Source organism: Podarcis pityusensis, assembly GCF_964106645.2.
Source record: "Podarcis pityusensis genome assembly, chromosome: 10".
Lineage (NCBI taxonomy): Eukaryota > Metazoa > Chordata > Lepidosauria > Squamata > Lacertidae > Podarcis > Podarcis pityusensis.
In genome coordinates, this window is record NC_138035.1 from 21,203,067 (window position 1) to 21,221,623 (window position 18,557).

At 45.0% G+C, this 18,557-nt stretch overlaps 2 protein-coding genes across 9 annotated transcripts in view; one reads left to right on the top strand and one right to left on the bottom strand.

The window, feature by feature from the left end:
• Positions 1–58: 58 nt before the first annotated feature.
• Positions 59–18,557, bottom strand: part of DHX58 (DExH-box helicase 58) — a 32,295-nt gene continuing 13,796 nt past the window's right edge. For 2 of the 5 annotated variants that reach the window (XM_081024024.1, XM_081024021.1), the window contains exons 2-14: positions 14,706–14,841; positions 13,593–13,795; positions 13,279–13,480; positions 12,187–12,377; positions 11,190–11,306; positions 10,907–11,033; positions 9,744–9,935; positions 7,826–8,082; positions 6,301–6,450; positions 5,509–5,682; positions 3,547–3,737; positions 2,276–2,372; positions 59–793 (exon numbers count right to left, since the gene is read on the bottom strand). In XM_081024024.1, the coding sequence (XP_080880150.1) occupies positions 614–793; positions 2,276–2,372; positions 3,547–3,737; positions 5,509–5,682; positions 6,301–6,450; positions 7,826–8,082; positions 9,744–9,935; positions 10,907–11,033; positions 11,190–11,306; positions 12,187–12,377; positions 13,279–13,480; positions 13,593–13,760 (2,046 nt within the window). In that variant the 5' untranslated portion in view covers positions 13,761–13,795; positions 14,706–14,841 and the 3' untranslated portion in view covers positions 59–613. Of the gene's footprint in view, positions 794–2,275; positions 2,373–3,536; positions 3,738–5,508; positions 5,683–6,300; positions 6,451–7,825; positions 8,083–9,743; positions 9,936–10,906; positions 11,034–11,189; positions 11,307–12,186; positions 12,378–13,278; positions 13,481–13,592; positions 13,796–14,705; positions 14,842–16,446; positions 16,580–17,264; positions 17,581–18,557 lie in introns of those variants that run through there. The other 3 variants (XM_081024023.1, XM_081024022.1, XR_013991330.1) reach the window with 3 other exon arrangements.
• DNM1L (dynamin 1 like) overlaps positions 17,658–18,557 on the top strand; it is a 40,750-nt gene continuing 39,850 nt past the window's right edge. For 3 of the 4 annotated variants that reach the window (XM_081024014.1, XM_081024016.1, XM_081024015.1), the window contains exon 1: positions 17,658–17,913. In XM_081024014.1, the coding sequence (XP_080880140.1) occupies positions 17,812–17,913 (102 nt within the window). In that variant the 5' untranslated portion in view covers positions 17,658–17,811. The remainder of the gene's footprint in view (positions 17,914–18,557) is intronic. The other variant, XM_081024017.1, reaches the window with a different exon arrangement.

The following is an 18,557-nucleotide window of genomic DNA, read 5'->3' on the forward strand; positions in this document are numbered from 1 at the left end:
AGCAAGGATAACACACTTAAGGAATAGATAGGGGAATAAAATGACACGTTCTACATAGTGTAGGTTAATATTGTTTATTTTATAGACTATATCATAGTAGAATTACAAATCTAGTGGGCTTCCAGGTTATAGATCAGCCCCTGCAAGATCCAATTAAAAAAAACAACAAGCAGTGGTTGATAGAGTGACACTATACACCAGACTGCATGAGGGATGTGGAATATTTTACGGCAGGACACACAAACACATCCTACAGACTTCCTTCATAGAATCCAGCCCTCCCTAAAATATATATTTTAATTGCAAGTTTGACATCACTCATATAAGGCATTTTCCCTGACCAGCCTCTTGTTTTAGAGAACCAGACAGCCATTTCAGGTAGATAAGACTTGTTAGTGGCCGTGAAGTTTCTCTTCCCACCCTAATCACCTTTTTCATGAAATGTTCCTGAGAATTTCCCCAACTTTCATCTTCCAGCCTCTGGTGTTTTCCCAAAGGCATTATGCATTGATTTGACATTATGACATTATGGTTATTGACATTATGTCCTATGGATGCAAAACACTGGGTATATTAGAGGGCACTAGTTCATTTTTCACTTTTCCCCCATGTCTTAGCTGTCCAGCAAGGCATTAGTAGTACAGTATTCAAAATAGTCAAACTCTTTGATGTCAAAGGTAACTTTGCTCCACTGCTTGTAGGTCCTTCGGCCGTCTGGAGTTTCCACCACAAAATGCTTGATGGCAAGCATGGGAAGTTTGACTTCTCGGTAGATCATTTCCATGCCCCATTCCTGTATGGAGAAAAAGCAGGTCGGTTAGGTTATTGGCAAGGCCCACCCAGGTTTCAAAAGGTGCCACTTAGTTGGGGAAAGCATTAGCCCATGCCAAAAGTAGACAAAACACAAAACCATTTTCACTGAACTGTGACCTAGGAATTTTAAGACTAATCAATTAGGAAAGAACCCTACAGTGTTTCATAATCAAGCCAATAATCTCTAGGGAGAAATGGATGCATTTTGTTTTGTCTGATAGAATACTGAATTTATGAAGTGGCCTCGGTCTAGTATACCTGAAGGAGCGTCTCCACCCCATTGTTCTACCCGGACACAGAGGTCCAGCGGTGAGGGCCTTCTGGCGGTTCCCTCACTGCGAGAAGCCAAGTTACAGGGAACCAGCCTTCTCAGTAGTGGCGTCCACCCTGTGGAACACCCTCCCACCAGATGTCAAAGAGAACAACATCTACCAGACTTTTAGAAGACATCTGAAGGCAGCCCTGTTTAGGGAAGCTTTTAATGTTTGATGCATTACTGTATTTTAATATTTTGTTGGGGTATAAATAATATTATATTTTTTTTTTTTTAATTATTATTATTATTATTATTATTATTATTATTATTATTAAACAACCATTCAGATATGTAGTCCAGCTCCTCAATCCAATGTAGTTAAACACCTTGAGGCTAATTGATTTCAGCAAGCTTGACTGTATGTAACTTTGTTCTACATGGGTGGCCTAGAGGTGCAGAGTTTCAAAATACAGACTAGTTGGGGAGAAGAGGGGATTTCAGCAGGTGGTCATGCAACCTGTCCTCTTTTGCATCTTTCACCTTCAGCTGCACCCAACTAATATTTGCAAAGGTTTAATTACTGGAGCTTGGCTGATTGGGTTCTTGGCCCTTGCCTACTGATCTGTAATGCATGTTCTGCCTTCTATTCTAGCTCCAAGGACCAGTTAGAAGACTCAGCCACACAACAGGTTTCCTCACGCCCAGTTGGACAGAAGTAATGTGAAGAGCAGGAGGCAGAGTGAGCACAAGTCCCTTGGGGCTAGAACCCATAATTAATGGTGAAACATGTAGCCTACTGCCAGGCTTCATACACCCTCGCCCCTTGCTCCCAAGACCTCTTCTATAGAGTAGCTACTCCCTAGACTAATTACAGATTCCCATGAAAGGGAGAGATACACAGCATTTAAACCTTAGGGAAATCAAGGAATTTACATGGCTACATGTTCAAATATGGAATCTGGCATCTCTTACTGAGATGTCCAAGTTTACAGACCTTGGAAGTTTTAAAAACTGGCTGAAGGTGGGTGTTGTCACAAGAATGAATCTAGTGGCTATGAGACTGGTCGTATCCTTTGTCCCAAATCTTACAATCCTTTACCTAGCCACCCATTCTCTCTCCTCAAATACAACAAAAAGTCCCAAAAGTAGGCGAATTAACAAAAATGCACCCTATAGCAGTAATGCCTAAGCCCTGGTTGCACTTACCTGCCCACAATTACTGCAGCTGATGGAGCTGCCTGGCTTCCAGTCCCTAAACTCGCGAGGAATCATCACATGGCTATGTGATGCTCTGTAGTACGGACTAAATAGGGAACAACAACAAACTGGTTACTTAATTTCTTGCTTGTGAGACTAGCTGAATACACAAATCTGTTGCAACCTAGATACCTATTTCAGTTGCTGAGTAGAAAGGTAATGTGTTTGAGGGTCATTTTCAGAGAGCCTCCTTTTTGTTCTGTTGTAAATACTGCACCACATGCCATAAGCATTACATATACAAAAGCTCTTCCATCCAGGTGCCCACCCCTATGCACAACTACATAAAACTTTACATATCTAACAGGTTCAATTATTTTATTGAAAAGGCATTCTTCACTTTATGGAGTTTGCTACAGGAAATGGCTTTTGACTACCTAGAAGGTGTTTAAAAAAAAAAAAAAAGACTGTGCAACTACAAGGCAGAAAGGTCTATGAATAGGTAGCAGCCATAACAACAAAACTGAATTTCCATGTTTAGTAGCAGTATCCCTTTTAAAAATTAAATTCCAGGTGGAAACAAAAGGGAAGGCTCTAATCTATGCCCTGCTTGTGTTTGGCTGCTGTTAAAAAAAATATGCTGGATTGTTTACTGTGTTTAGATACCACTTTTTGTCACAGGTGACCTCAGAGAGGTTTGCATCCCCAGAGCACTTCTCATTCTCTTACTGTTACAGTTTCACTGAAACAGTACAAAGCCCTTTGCAGGCTAAGACTTTACTGCTGGATTGCAACGCTTTTGACTGATCCTCAACTCAAGCAGCAGCAGTATTTATAGTTTCTCATCAGCATGCATAGTGCCTTCCACCGGGATGGCCAAGCTGCGGCACTCCAGATGTTCCTGGAATCACAAGACCCAGCAAAGCCAATTGTCAGAGATGATGGAAGCTGTAGTCCAACAACATCTGGTGACAGATGGCCTTTTGATATGATCTAGGCATATATTGTGCATATTCTTAGAACTGTGCCTGGATCACCTGAGGCCCTTCTTTTTATTCAAAAATACTGAGGAGGAGGACCAAAGTCCCTTTCTCTTCCATTCTGTGAACAAGCTTAAGTTGGTTGGGCCAGCTCTGACTTAGAAAAACGTTGGGTCAACCTCAGCCAAAGTTGGCAGAGCAACAGCCACACACTGGGTTGTCTCCCCTGTTGCTTCCTGTTTGGATGAGGCAAGCAGAATGGAGATTCTGAAAGCTTCTGGTCTTCTTACCTTTACTCACCTGAAGTCGGGGTTGATGTTTATGTGGTGCATATTCTCTATTAGGCGCAGGTCACTGGCATAGCAGACTGCCACATTGCAGTTGATGCAGTAGAAGCACACAGAGTCTGGATCGTGCAGGCGGCGTTGTTGCTCGCGTTCAGCATCCCGCACCCTGCGGCCGACAACAGCGTCACGCTGAAGCTTTTCAATCTAGGAGGGACAAAGGGAGTTAGCTAATTGGGTCTGAGCCGGGAGAGCCTGCAGGTGAGAAGTAGCCAGAGAATCTGGTTCTAAAAAATTCATTCTAGACTCTCCTCCCACCACCCTCCATTTCTTCAGGTTGGCAAGGCTGGAGAGCATTCCTCTCCCAATGCACTCCCACCGATGCTTCTTTTGTTCTACCCATTGAAAACGTAAAATAGCTGCACAGCAAATCATTGCTTAAGTCTTAGCTTACTTTCTTTCAGTGTTTCATAGCTTAATTATTCAGAGACAACATGGTCCAATTAATACCATTTCATGTTCCACATCTTCTTCAGCTTAACTGTTCCTGAAAGATCTGGAGAAAGTAATGGCTAGCCACTATTTCCCCTATACAAAATGGGAGCAATTTCCTCTCTTCCTAGGACTGTCACAAATGAAAATTGCAATAGCCCTCTGTGTGCCTTAAATGAGCAATAACATCTTTTCCCCACAGCAAAGCTACATATTCAGGATGTTGAAGGTCTTGCAGGGCTGTACCACTTCAGAATGCCCCCTAATTAAAAACGAACAGCACAACTTCCTGTTCAAGGAAACCCCAGAGCTTTGGAGAGAAGGTTCCTAACCTAACTTTCTCCCTAATGGACTAGTTTTATATCCCTATCTCCTCCAAAGATCTTGGTTCCCTCCACCCTTTTATCCTCACAACCCTGTGAGGTAGGTTAGAGTAGCCCAAGGCTACCCAATGAGCTTCATGGGGGGGAGAGGATTAGAAACTGGGTCTCCTTAGACCTAGTTGGACACTCAGGCGCAGGGGCCAAATGCAGCCCTCTCTAGCCAGCCCTTGGGATTTTTCCAAGGCCACACCTGTTCCCAGGCCTGCTCCATACCTTACTTGAATGTTTTTGCAGGAACATGAATGCGAGATGACTCACTGTTTTCCCTTCAGTCATAAGGGTTTTGCTTAGGCTCATTGTGCCCTCAGAGCTCTTTAACCATCTATCATTCACTGAGGGGTTATGGTGAGTCCTATATGCCCACAGGAGCATCTTTTGATCAATTATTCTGATTGCAGAACCCTTACAATTCTGTTCCTCTATTCCTCTATTCTAGGAGTTAATTTCTAAGTAAATTACTGACTTGCCTTGTTTATCCTACTGCTTTCAACCCTCAAGGCCAGCTGTTCTCAGTCATGTGCTGAGCCTCGCTCTCTCCCCCCCCCCGCTACACTCCTCCACCCCATATGCTGGTGGGGGAAGGCAGAGCGTGTGCCCGCCTCAGCTGGCATCTCCCAGGTGTCCCTGAACTCTGATAGTGTCTCACTTGCCCAAACGGAAAGGGGTGTGAGTGAGCACGCATTGACCTCTGACTTTTGTATGGCAGGAATGGAATTACTATATATAGATAAATAAGAGTCATGTCTGTTCTGTTTTGCCCCCAGCCTCCCCATCCCCCTCACTGGCATATGGCCCTCCGAAGGTTCCCCCTATAGCTACACTGGTTTCTCCAGGTATTTTTTAATGTTTATACATGAGGGAGCATTCAGATGTGCATCTCCCCCCTCCACATTCTGAAGAGATAGTCCATGAAGAGCTCAACCATGTGATTTTCCTGCATGTATTACTTGCCTCAAAGTGTGTTATTCTCTCCCCACCTCCAAAAAAGGCCACCCCCCAAAAAATGCATGGTTTTACCCCTTTACCAATGGCTTCCTCCACCCTTGCTTCTATCAGCTCTGTGCATCCACCAGCTACCCCCTTTCCCCAAGACGTCCTTTTACCTTTAGGCGGTATTCTCGTTGAGGCTGTTGCAGCTGCAGCTGCTGCACCCACACAATCGCTTTCTCCATCAGGACCTCCAGGGTCTCATTGAGCTTCTCACGGGCGACTTCCTTGCTGTTGGCCTTGGCCAAAACACAGCAGGTGCTGTCCGGGGCACGGGCACGTCCCCTGGCCTGAAAAGGTGACGAGAAGAGTGCTTGCGTCCTTCCCTAGAAATCCAGCCCAGCTGCTCCTCTTTTGCCTGTCCCCTTAGGTAGGGCTGGGCGATACCCGGCTTTCAACATCATGATATATCACCAGCTAACATCACAATATATCAATATATTGTGTTGTCTGAAATAAGGATGGAACTATGTAGAGGCAAACAAGGTATAGCCACGTGGTCCACTCATCCATCATTTCCCATTATAACCACATTGTCCTCTGTGATGCTTGATAGCCATTATATTGGGGAATTGCTGGTTACTTAAAGGACTTGGGGCACAGTCCCCCACCCCCATATAAATTTTCCTATATAAGAATTTATATGTATATGGGCAAATGAAGAGGGCAGATGACAGGGCACTGCACTCTGCGGTGTGCCCAGCTGCCCTATAACAAAGGTTGATTTTTTTACGGTGATGAGGAGTATAAAAAAGCAACTAAAAGGAAGCAGGAGACCCAGGGCCTGGAATAAAAGAACCAGGGTTTGGGCCTCTGTAGCATGTCCTCCCAGGACATACTGAGCACTGTAAGGCTCCCCATGGCAGAGGTCAAGAGTGAAGTTCCCCCCAAGAGTAGTGCTGACTAACCTGCATCATGGCAATCTCGTTCGTCATCAGTCCATAGCGGACGACGATATTACACTCGGGGATGTCCAGCCCCTCTTCAGCCACGCTGGTGGAGAAGAGCAGATTGAGGGTCCCTTTGCGGAACTGGTAGATGACTTCTTTCTGCTGTTGCTGGAGGAAACAACCCAAGATAGGGTGAAAAGATGTGGAGCTTGTTGAGGCAGTGGGCTGAAGCTTCTCTTGCGTCCTCAACCCGAGCGCAAGTGGTTAACATCACATAAAGTTTGGCCTTCAGACCAACTGGGGCTGCCCTCTTGAAATGTGTGTTTGCAGGACATTAAGGGCACAAAAGGATGCCCCTAACATTTTTAGAGCACTTGGGTAGCTCTAAAAGCACCTTTGCATTCTATCTGAGCACATGATCCCTTTCCAGGTCTAAATTTGGGGGGGAAATTATAGCTTTGATACAAAAACTAGCTGTGCACATTGTTGAATGGCTGGTTCATGAGCAGAAAAAGAAAACTCTTGGGTTTTCTTTCCTTTCTGTAGCAGAGTTCTTTTTACAGAAATGTTTTCCTGCATCTTTTATTTCTTTACAGCAGCAGCAGCAGCATTCCAGCTATCTCTTAGTGAAATTCCCATTACAGGAATAAACACCATTTGGTTTTGTTTCTCAGGGTCTTTATTATGTACAAAACTTTACACTGGTCACTAATAATAAAATAAAAACAAATGAAGAAACATAATCTTTTTCTCTTTTTAGCCATCTGGCCAGAGATCTAACGCTGGCTCATTCACGTACTCATTTACGCTGGCCCAGACTTAGTGGATCGCATGCCCTGATAAGGACACCTGTTGCTGGAGGAAATTTCCATTGCCTAGCAACTTGTTCAAGGCCATTTACAAGTTTCTTCTAGAATATTCCAATAGATGTTGTCAAGAAATCTGCTTCCCTGGCACCTCCCCCAATATCCCTGGACTAATTTTGGAATTAAAACTTTGTGTCTGTGTGAAGCATGGAGAAAAGCACAAATCTAATAGACCACCTACTGTTCTAATTCAATAATTGGTACACCTGCCAATTCAGCTTCAAAGCCAGGAGGAAGCCAGGCCCACCCTGCAGCTGATGGTGACCTGTGTGCTCCGTTTTTATGTTATACAGGATCTGTTCTCAGAGAAAATCTTGGTGGTTGCAAGACAGCTGTGGAGCGTGCCAAAGACTGGGATTCTTTTGTATTTGCATATTTTTCTTCTTAGTTTTAATGGGCTGCATTGCCCCCTCTCTTGAAGTCAGTTCACACAAGCGTATTCAGTCCTGGGCAGCTGCAACCTCAGTTGAATGAATCAACCATGATAAGCAAAACTCTTGTCACATGGTGTTACCTCTAACACAATGGCTTTCAATGGAGGCAGTTGACGTGTTCCTCTAGGATATATCAACCCAAGAGAAATCGAGTAATATGCATGCAACTATGAATCTACCCTAAGGTCCCCTTAGGGTCCCCAACATCCCTCACTTGATCTGTGGGAGAACTGTTAATGTTACCTGGGTCATGTGTTTTGTCTGACTGCTGAAGCCAGCCCCGGTCAACACAGCAGCCTTGATCCCGAGTTCACGCAAGTTCTGGTTCCCCTGTACCCATTGGTGAAGGCAATGAGCGCACTGACGTGTCCGGGTGAACACAATGCCCCGCGAGGTCTCCAGTTCTTGGAATTGATTCTGGAGGACTTTCTGCAGCTCATCAAGTTTGGGATTCTCAAAGCCCTTGTCTTGAGCAGTGGCCAAGAGGCGTGCTTTGTAGCCTGCAAGACAAGTGCACAGCACACAGATCTCAGCTCTTGAGTCTGATGATTAGGAAGAATATTGCTTTATCTTACAGATTAAAAACAGTTAGCACAACCAATCAACAATGTAACAGTAAGTGAAAAAACAAAACCCACAAAACTTCAAATGACCCACTGCAGCTTATGGCAACAGTGTCTATTGGAGAGCAGTCAGTCTCATAAACAGTTTCTTTTCACTTGTTAGCTCCTCCTCTTTTTTCTTTCTTTCTTTTTCCAATTTGCTTAATTTATTCCCATTTCGTGTCAGATTTGGAATCCCAAGCTTTACCCAAAAAAAAATCCCCAAAACTTTTTAGGGCAGACTGAAAACAACTCTATGCATCCAGCTAGAGGAAGCAACTCACGGCAGGTTCAGGCTGAGCAGTGTCTTCCTCTGTTTCCCAAAGCACACACAATTTTAGAATGTGTTAAAAAAAAAAAATACAAGGAAAAGTATTTGTGTACCAGTAATGGCTTTCTCAGAGTCTCTGTGATTTTGGGTGAGGGAGGCCAGGGGAGAAGAGGAGAACTGGTTGCAAAACAAGTCGCGGCGGAGAATGGTTTACCTCTCAAGGCCTTCCAGCTTTTGAGAACACACAGGGTGTGGGGTGGGTGTTTGTGGGCATGTAAAAATATGCCCCTGTTTATTCTAAAAATGGCAACTTTTCATTTGTGAACTCCTCCACGTGAAAGAGAAAACTATTCCAATTCAGAGAGATCATGGCTTCAATGCCTCTCATGAGACTGTCCCAGTCTTCGGCCCCCTTTCACCGCCCCTGAATCCCACCAGCACAAAGGTAGGAGAATGGCTCTTTTGCTTTCCCCAATCCATGTGGTTCTAGGATGTAGCCACCCCCAGCTACTAACCAAATGTAAGGGGGCTCAGAGCTGCCCAACAGGAGGGTGGATTCAAAAGGACAGTTTGTATCTGGCCTAGCCTCTGCCCTCCACATTCCTTGAGGAAGAAGTGCATCTTGTCATCAATGTTCTTGCACTCAGGATTGAGGCACTTCAGGATCTGGGCCAGCGCAGAGTCTCTCTTCAAGCGGTAGTTTTAAGTGCTGACCTAGCTGATCACATGGAACTGGGAACTTGCTCCTGGCCTCTGTTTATATGGACTCTTTTGGCCAACTCACCCACCACATTTCAGAGAAGGAATGGACCAATCAGTCAGTTTTGGTTTCTCTCCATTTCTCAGTTTTTCAGTCTTTGATTCAGTTTTCTTTAGTTCTGCAGCAATCTGCATTTTCTTTTAACAAGGTCTCATTCATAAACATTTTAGTGTGAATTTTTCCTAACAAACACATTTTGTATGCAGTTTTGACTAATACACACACTTTTGCAAAAAAACCAAAAAACAACAAAAACCCAAACCCCTAATATAATACATTATTGTACATAATTTTCACTAATATATGCATTTTGGTACACACTTTCCTCAATATATTCATTTCTGTACACATTGGTTGGGGAACTGCATTGCAAAATTCAGAGAAGTGTGAATTTTGAAGGATACCTGCTTTAGTTTGTGTATTGGCTTGAGAAGTTCAAATTAGGTAGTTTCACATTAAAATGCAAGCAGAACAAAGTGGTGGTGGTTTCTGTGAATCAAATTTCTCAGTGTAAGACAGTGTACTTACTGTCAAAGAGCCGGACCAAGTACTGCTCAGCAGGGTTCTGCAACACCTTAGTAGCATTTTCCAGCAGGTAAAACTCATCCAGAATTTTGTAGGCGTCGATCATGCGCACAGTGTCGTTGACCATCAGGGCATCATTGTATTTACGTAGGTGCAAGGCACACACTCGGGTCTTTTGGCAAAAGCGTTTTGCTCCTGACAGTGTGAAAGAGACAAATAAGATAATGGTTATGATTAATCATATAGCTGCCCATCAACCAACTTTCCCTGAGTGGCTTAGAACAGAATTATCAACAAAAGCAATATGCAATGATGATTAAAACAACAACAACAACAATAAAAGATGGCAAAAACCCTATTTGCAAAAAAAGCAGCATGAAATAGTTTACACCCCAGATTTATAATGCCATTAAAAAGCCTGGGTGAATACAAAGGCTTTCAGCTGTCAATGGAAAGACTATAAATAACACACCAGGTAAACCGTACTGTGGGGGGAGGGGCGGGATTCCTGCACTGCAGGGGGTTGGACTAGATGACCCTTAGACTCTCTTCCACCTCCACACTTCTATAGTTCTATCATTCTATGATAAGATCATTTGTAACAGACCCTATATTCAGTCCCCGAAACTTTCCAGAAAAATATCTTAGGATGCAGGTATAATAATAATAATAATAATAATAATAATACATTATTTATACCCCGCCCATCTGACTGGGTTTCCCCAGCCACTCTGGGCGGCTCCCAACAGAATTAAAAGCACAATAAAACATCAAACATTAAAAACTTCCCTGAACAGGGCTGCCTTCAGATGTCTTTTAAAAGTAAGATATTTGCTTATTTCCTTGACATCTGATGAGAGGGTGTTCCACAGGGCAGGCGCCATCACTGAGAAGGCCCTCTGCCTGGTTCCCTGTAACTTCACTTCTCACAGTGAGAGAACCACCAGAAGGCCCTCGGTGCTGGACTTCAGTGTCCAGGCTGAACGATGGGGGTGGAGACGCTCCTTTGGGTGTACAGGACTGAGGCCATTTAGGGCCTTAAAGGTCAGCTCGGAAACATACTGGGAGCCATTTCCAGGAAGGAAGCCACTTAACCTGCCTGTGGACATGTTTCCTGTCCCTCCCGTCATATTCGTGTACTACAAAGCTGCTTACTGAGCACTCACCTTCCTTCTCAAGCGCCACAATTTGCTGCTCGAAGATCTGGGTACCAAAATCCATAGTCAAGTCAGGCTCATTCAGGTAACTATATATCTGTGCCATTATCTCTATCAGTTGTTCTGCAAAGGGGTCCTGAAGATGACAGATCAGAGGAGCGTTCGTATTCAGACAAGGAAAACAAAATCCTATGGGCATGTTTTACTTTGCTCAGAGCTCCAGAGTCACCTTCTCATCATGGTGCCTCTGGTGCCTCTTCACAGTTGCCCTGTAGTTGCAAGAGGACCTTACCTCACGCCTTTGTTGGGACAGGTTATACTGCTTCTTGGGTTGTGGGCCGTAAGTATCAACGTAGAACTTGTGTTTATCAGAAGACATGATTCTCTCAGTGTCCAGGTTGGCACAGATCTGGAAAGGGTTATATATATATATATATATATATATATCATTTATTATACATTTATATCCCACTTCCAAGGAGCTCTTCATCCATGGCTTTCCCCCTACCCATTTGATCCTGGCAGCTACTCTGTGAGGTAGATTATACTGAGATGAGAGACTGTGACTGGCCCAAGGTCACCCAGTGAGCTTCATGGCTGAGTGGGGTTTGAACCTTGGTCTCCCGGGTCCTAGCCCAACGCCCTAGCTACTAGGCTATACTGGCTCAAAGAACAAATTGTAGGGAGTGGTTATGTCAATCACGCGAGCGTTTGAGACATCGGCTAAATCCACGATCAGACCTATAGCCCTTAAAACACCAGTAGGAGTTGACTTACAAGTGATAAAAGTGGAAGAAAACGGGTGAGGAACCCAAGTATGCCTTTGTCACTTGCAGACATGTCAAGTATCTGCAAAAGGTTTTCTCCTTAATATGCTGTGGCTGTGTGTGTTTGTGGAGCATTCCCTCCACAAACTGCTGTGGAGCAGTTGAAACAGTACTATATGTTACCACCTCATCTGGAGCATTGCAAGATACCTTATACCAGGTGAGATTATTTGTCAATCTCCCCAAGTAGTACTGCCTTCTCTGACTGGTAGAAAGTTTTAAGGGTCCAAGGCAGAGAGGTCTTTCCCATTACCTGCTGTACAAGACTCTTGCAGCTGCAGATGCCAGGGATTTAGTACTCTAACATGAATGTTATGTCCTTCTATGTATTTAGTGTTTGTGTGAAACGGGCCTGCAGCTGCAGACCAAAGCAGCCTCTGAATAGAAATAAGGTTAAAAAGGGGGAAAGCAACAATGACAATGCTTCCAATATTTGGGCCAAATGTCTTCCATCGGACTCACCTGCAGAATGTGTTCCCGAGCTCCCTCCAGGGAGCTGGCACCACCCGTACCTAGTGAGGCTGTAAGCCCCAGGATCTGTGGTAAATTCTTTTCGCCCTTCAGCTTTCGTTCGAGGTAGCCCTCCATGATCTTGTTGTAGGCGGTTCCTTTGTGGGTGTGATGGCACTCGTCAATCACCAACAAGGTGAAATCTGCACAGATGACGACGACGACGACATCACAAAATATACAGCCAAGTATGGAAATATAGGCTGTTAGATCTTTAATATCTCCTTAAAAAGTTCATTTCCAAATTTTGTCTCTTCCTCCAGCATAGGAAAAAATCCCCACATGTGACAAGTTAAAAAGGGTTTATTTATGAACACTTCAGTGGTCAGATTCATGTACTTCAGAAAATTGCGCAGGCAGTAAAACTTATCTTAGTTACAAAGTGGTGAAAGTTCCTGGCATAGGAACTCGAGAATGGCTGATGACCAGTTCAAACCTCTTCACATGCTGGAAGATAATAGGCTTGATTACCTATTTCCTCCCCAGGTAAAGCAAGTGTCATAGCTAAACCTGGCAGGACAGCGTACTCCATGGTATTAACCCCTTCACGCATTAATTAGACTTAAGCTTGTTGGTTATATGAGGCTTGTTGCCCCAGAATTATGACCCAGCAGTGGAGGAGCAGCGTTTCCTTCCTGTCCTCCTTGTGGGCATTCCAGAAGCGACTGGCTGGCCACTGTGGAGAAAAGGGTGCTGGACTAGATAGGGCTTTGATCTGATCCAGCTGGGCTCTTATGTTCATCCCACAAGAGGAAGTTATGGCCATCAACTGGGATCACATTAAAATAGGATTAGAAAAATTCATGTAGGACAAGGCTATCAATGGCTACTAACCATGATGGCTATGTTCTACCTCTACTGTCAGAATCAGTATGCTTCTGAATACCAAGTGCAGGATGGGAGAGAGCTCTTGTTCTCAGGACCTGCTTCTAGGCTTCCCATAGGCATCTGGTGGGCCATTGAGAGAACAAGATGCTGCACTAGATGGGTCACTGGTTTGGCCCAGCAAGCTCTTATAACACCTCTTTCCCACCAGATGCTCACCTGTCAGGTCCACGTGCATCTCCTCCTCTTGGCTGATAAGGGCATTTTGAAGGATCTGTGCTGTGCAGATTATTAAGTCACTCATCTTCAACACTTCTGAGAAGAACAGCTTCTGGTTGCTGTCGCCACTGATGGCTGTAATGTTGAAGCAATTCTGCAAGACGCTAAACTCATTCTTCAGGTGTTGGTCCACTAGAGGCACCTGCCAGGGCAAGAATACAGCAGTGAAACATTTTCCGGGAAATGAGACTGAAACCTTGTCTTTTGGTAAGGGACTGTCTGTCTCCCAACCACCCACATCACCTGGTCCTTACCGTGTTGACTAACACAGCCACCTTGCTCTTCTGTACGCTCTCCATGTGCCTCTTACACACATACACAGCTGCCCGAGTCTTTCCGGAACCCGTTGGCAGCCAAATTATGATATTTTTGCCCTCCAAGGCAGGATCAATGACTTCCCACTGATAATCCCGAAGTTCCATGTGGCCACAGTTTTGAGGGCTGGTCTATGGAAAAACTTGGAAGACCAAGAGTCAAGTCAATTCAGAATAGCACTCAGACACAAGTTACTCCTTCCATAACTTGTTGACAAGACTTTTCTGGCTGGGAAACTCCACATTGTCAAGTTCACACAGCAAAGAGATTCAAACACAATCTCTGTTTACCCCTCCCAGCCTCATCGTTACACACCACACATTTAAAGCACACCCTCCACTGCAAAGAACCCTGGGAACTGCAGTTCACCCCATACAGTGCTACAATTCCAGCACCCTTAACAAACTACAGTTCCTAGTATTATTATTTTTTGAGGGGGGAGGGGTGCCTTAAATTTACGGTAGGTATGCAGATAATGAGACTGGAAAGTGTAAAGCTTGGAAACATTGAAGAGTATGTTGGAAAAGATGGGCAGAAAGAAAAGGGGAAGAAAGCCCTGTTTTTCTTGAAACGGATAGTTGAATCCAGCCCAGGGCATCTAGGAGGATGTAGCAGCCAGGAGATTTAAGTAGGTCTGGAGACAACAACCGAAGCTCACCCCCAAGATGTGGGTACCTCTAAGCACACAGAACAAAACAGATGCCAAATAAAATTTTAATTTGGGTCTTCAGTGGGTTCCCTAAAAGCTGGACTTCTAGGTTCCCATTTACCATAGAAGGTATTTTAATATGAATGCCATGTTATATATATATATATATATATATATATATATATATATATATAAAATATGAACATTTATAACGCTGTGAAGCTGCCTGACTTTTCTATACAACGTCATCATCTTTAGTGGGAGACGAAATTTGTGCTCACAAAGAACTGAGCTAAACAGATTGCCGTAACTCTGCTTCTCCCCACACAGAATGCACTTGGGTCTCCCCGAAGCGAGACGCTTCTACCCCCCTCTATTTCCCCCTCATCATCACACACCATACCTGTCTCCGTTTAGTTCTTCTAGACAAGAATGCCACTGCCGTTGCCACTGTTCGGCTCCTTCTTCAACCCAGCTTGGCGAAAATCCCTGGTTCCACCAGTGTTTTCTTTAGTTTCCTTCTTGCCAGAAATCGAAACCTAAAAGCATTTTGCAAACAGTCTCTTTCGGAGCCCCAACCAAGGGGTATCTTGACAGCAACAAACCAGGCCTTTTCAGATTGCATATCATCGAGCAACCCTGCTTGTAGGGTTCCCTTAATTCCTTAACATACACAAACACACACACTTATTTACACACAACCAAACACTGTTCCGAAAGTTGGTTCCTTATACATACATGCAACACTTATTTATTATTTATCTTATTTTTCCAGTATTGTTATTCATGTTTTTATATTGTTAAACATGTTTTATGCTGCTTTTATAATTAAGTGTTTTAAATTTGCTGTTAGCCACCCTGAGCCTGGTTTTTGAACCGGGAAGGGCGGGGTATAAATAATTTATTATTATTATTATTATTATTATTATTATTATTATTCTTCAGGTCAGTTCTCTACATCTCTAATTAGTCTGTGAATGTTCTTTTTTTAAAGTCCTCATGAAAGTTCAATAAATTCAATTCATCAGTATTATAGTGCAAATTTATCCCAATACATACTTGTTTGTCTCCAGTCTTCCTTAATATAAAGCATTTGTGTATTATTATTTCATTATTATTAATAATAATTTTACAATATTATGCTATAATAATGTAATAATAAAAACATTTTTAGTAATGTGTGCCTTTTTTTACACTTCACTTGGCTAGAGAACTGCACTGCCAAATTCACAGAAGTATAAATTTTGAAGGACTGCATTTTGCTTTGAAAATTATTTTGGAAAGCACTATTAGGTAGGTTCAACTATCTGTGCACATTTTATCAAAATTTCCCCTCTCCCCGGCCATGACACCAATCTGCATATGTTTTGCAGGTGCAAATTTATATGTAAAGATGCAAGTTTAGATAAATTTTTAGAAGGGGGAAAAACAAACACTAGTTTTTGCTGTCAGGGTATTTAAGATTTTCCGTGTCCGCTGTATGTGGATTGCCCATTTTGTCCCACCCACAATCAATGGGCAAGAATGAATGCTTACGTACATATTAAAACTTTAAAAAGGCTTGTCCAACATCTAATGAGGCTCAGCCCCCTCACTCTCTTCTCCCACACTTATTCACATGCACATCCATGCAGTCTTTCTCTCTTCCTCTACTTCCACTCACACAATCTCACTCCATCCACCCAACACTCACTCAGTCTCATTGGCATAGCGTGGGTTGCCTGGGTGCCCAGGGCCACCCAGAGGGAGGCAACCAGACAGAGTACACATGCGCAATCAAGTCACCCAGCAGATTGCAGCTGCATATTCAGGAAAAGAAGCGTTCCATTGTCTGGAGAGGTCACTTCCTGGTTTGCATGGAGAAGCCATTTCCAATGGAGCCCAGAGATAGAAACGCGCAGCTGCATGGAGGCAGCACTGGATAATGAAATTCTGCACACCTATCTATTTTGTACCTGGGGCAAGTGCCCCTGTGGTGCCCCCCACGCTACACCACTGCTCACTCCCCCCCCTGTACTCTCCATCGGCATGAATTTAGAAATCTCCTTTCATTAGTCAATATCATCCATACATGAAACCCAGCAACCACAGCTCAAAGCCATTTGTGCCACAAATGGAAAGTAAAAGAGAGAAAAAACCATCACCATGTGCACACCAGTTCACTCAAGAAAGTTAGTCAAGTCACACGTTGTGTATTATATAACTGAGAAATTAAGCATGTGTAGAGAGGACTTTCCAGAAAGCATCTGCTTTAGGGATGGGACCAGAACAGTCAACCTTGGGGAATAAGAGAGAGTGAGAGATCTATTTTTAATAAGCTCTAAGTACGACTAAACAACAACAACAAAGCGGTTGTAACAGAAATGGGACTCTCTCTGAATTCCAGATGGTAGAGACAAACAATAGGGAAATGATCTGTTGTGAACCAAACCTGGTCTTGTTCCCTTATGGGGTACACAAGAGCCCTTATAGAGTCCTTTGTAGGTTCTCCATCGGTGGAGAAAATAAGAGGCCAACCAGAGAATATTGAGAAGCAAAGCAGCTAGCAAGCCTGATCTTTATTAAACTGTTGCAACAGGGTGCTCCCCTCACACGGAGGACAGAGGAGAACCCAGAACAAAGGTGTGCCTCCCCTTATATAGACATTTTGAAATTCCCTGCCCTGGAGCTCAAGACCACCCCCAGAAACACCATACCTACATCATAGATGGTAATCACTTAATTCCTGAGACAATGGGAAGGTTCCCTCACCCTCTCTCTCCTTGCAGAGAAACATTTGGTCAGTTTGGGAATCAAAATGGTTTCAGGACTGTATTCCTGTGCTGCTCCAGACATGTGGTTTCTATATTTATGTACGTGTTTGCTTGGTACATTTATGAACATGTATTATATATCTAAGACCTTAAAATTCTTATAACAGATCTTATGTATTTAAATTGCCCTCTAGAGATGGTTGCCTCACCTGGCCTCATTTTAAACAGCTACCTTCAAAATGTTGCATTTCTCCAAAGATATATCTGAGCAGCTTTGTCTTCCACAACGGGGGCACGGAGGGCGGGGGAAATGAACTGGGGAGGCATGGGGAGGGCATATCTATTTTATTTCCATTTCTTCCACCCCGCAATTCAGAAATATGCTCTAGCGGGCCAGCCAGCTGCGTAGGACAACGTCCTCACGTGCTCAAGTTCGGCTTGAGGGAGACACGTGCACCTCGAGAAAAGGGGCATCGCTCCGCGTTCTGCGGCAGGACGCGCCCCTCCCTGTTCCTCCAAGCACCCTCTAGAGGGCGCTGCGGGGCGTCCCGAGCACTACAACTCCCGCCGTGCCATGCGGCGGCGCGCGCAGGGGCCTCTGGGAGAGAGCGGGCCGGCGCCAATGGTCGTCGTCGGCCGCGGCGGCGCGGGGGAAGGTGGCAACGCGGGCGCCCTTCCTCGCCGCCTCCCTCCTCCATTCATTGCCGTCGCCTGCCTCTCCCTCCGGCCCGCTCCGGAGCGGCCGCCTCCGCCGCCATGGAGGCGCTGATCCCGGTCATCAACAAGCTGCAGGACGTCTTCAACACGGTGGGCGCCGATGTCATCCAGCTGCCGCAGATCGTGGTGGTCGGGACGCAGGTGAGGCGAGCAGGCGGGCGGGCGGGGCCTGCGCCAGGGTGACCTCCTCCGCGTCCGCCCAGCCCAGGGAGGGGTCGCCCTTCACGGCCCCTTGTGAGGGGGGCTGGGCGTGGAGGCGCCCATTGGGGCTGGCTTGCGTTTTAGGATTATTCTGAGGGGAGGTTGGGTTTGCCCTGCAGTGTCTGGGCGGGAATGGACGTCGCTGCTCCTTGCTGCTCATGTTATGACTCGCAGCAGCTCCACGTATTTCCCTCATGGTTTGCGGTGGGGTGGCGCGCAAAAGGCGCCTCGCGACCCCTCGGCGGGTCCCCCCCTCGCGCCCAGCTTCCAGGCGAAGGTCACTCCTTGGGCGTGAGACCCGGGGCTTGGAGAGCACGTGACGCTCCCACAGAGCACCGGTTCGGTTCTCTCCTTTGATAGTCGAGTGGCAAATGCAAAGAAGGGGGAAAGGTGGCCTGTGGCCCCTTAAGAGACTGGCCGGTTCATGGCAGCTTAAAGCTTTATTTTTGGTGCCGTAGCTCTCTCTGTGTGTGTGTGTGTGTGTGTGTGTGTGTGTGTGTGTGTGCTTGCGCGCCCCCCCGCGCGCTCTTAGCTGGAACAGACTAGCCCCTTTGGAATTAGTCGAATGTGTAATACGGAAGAAA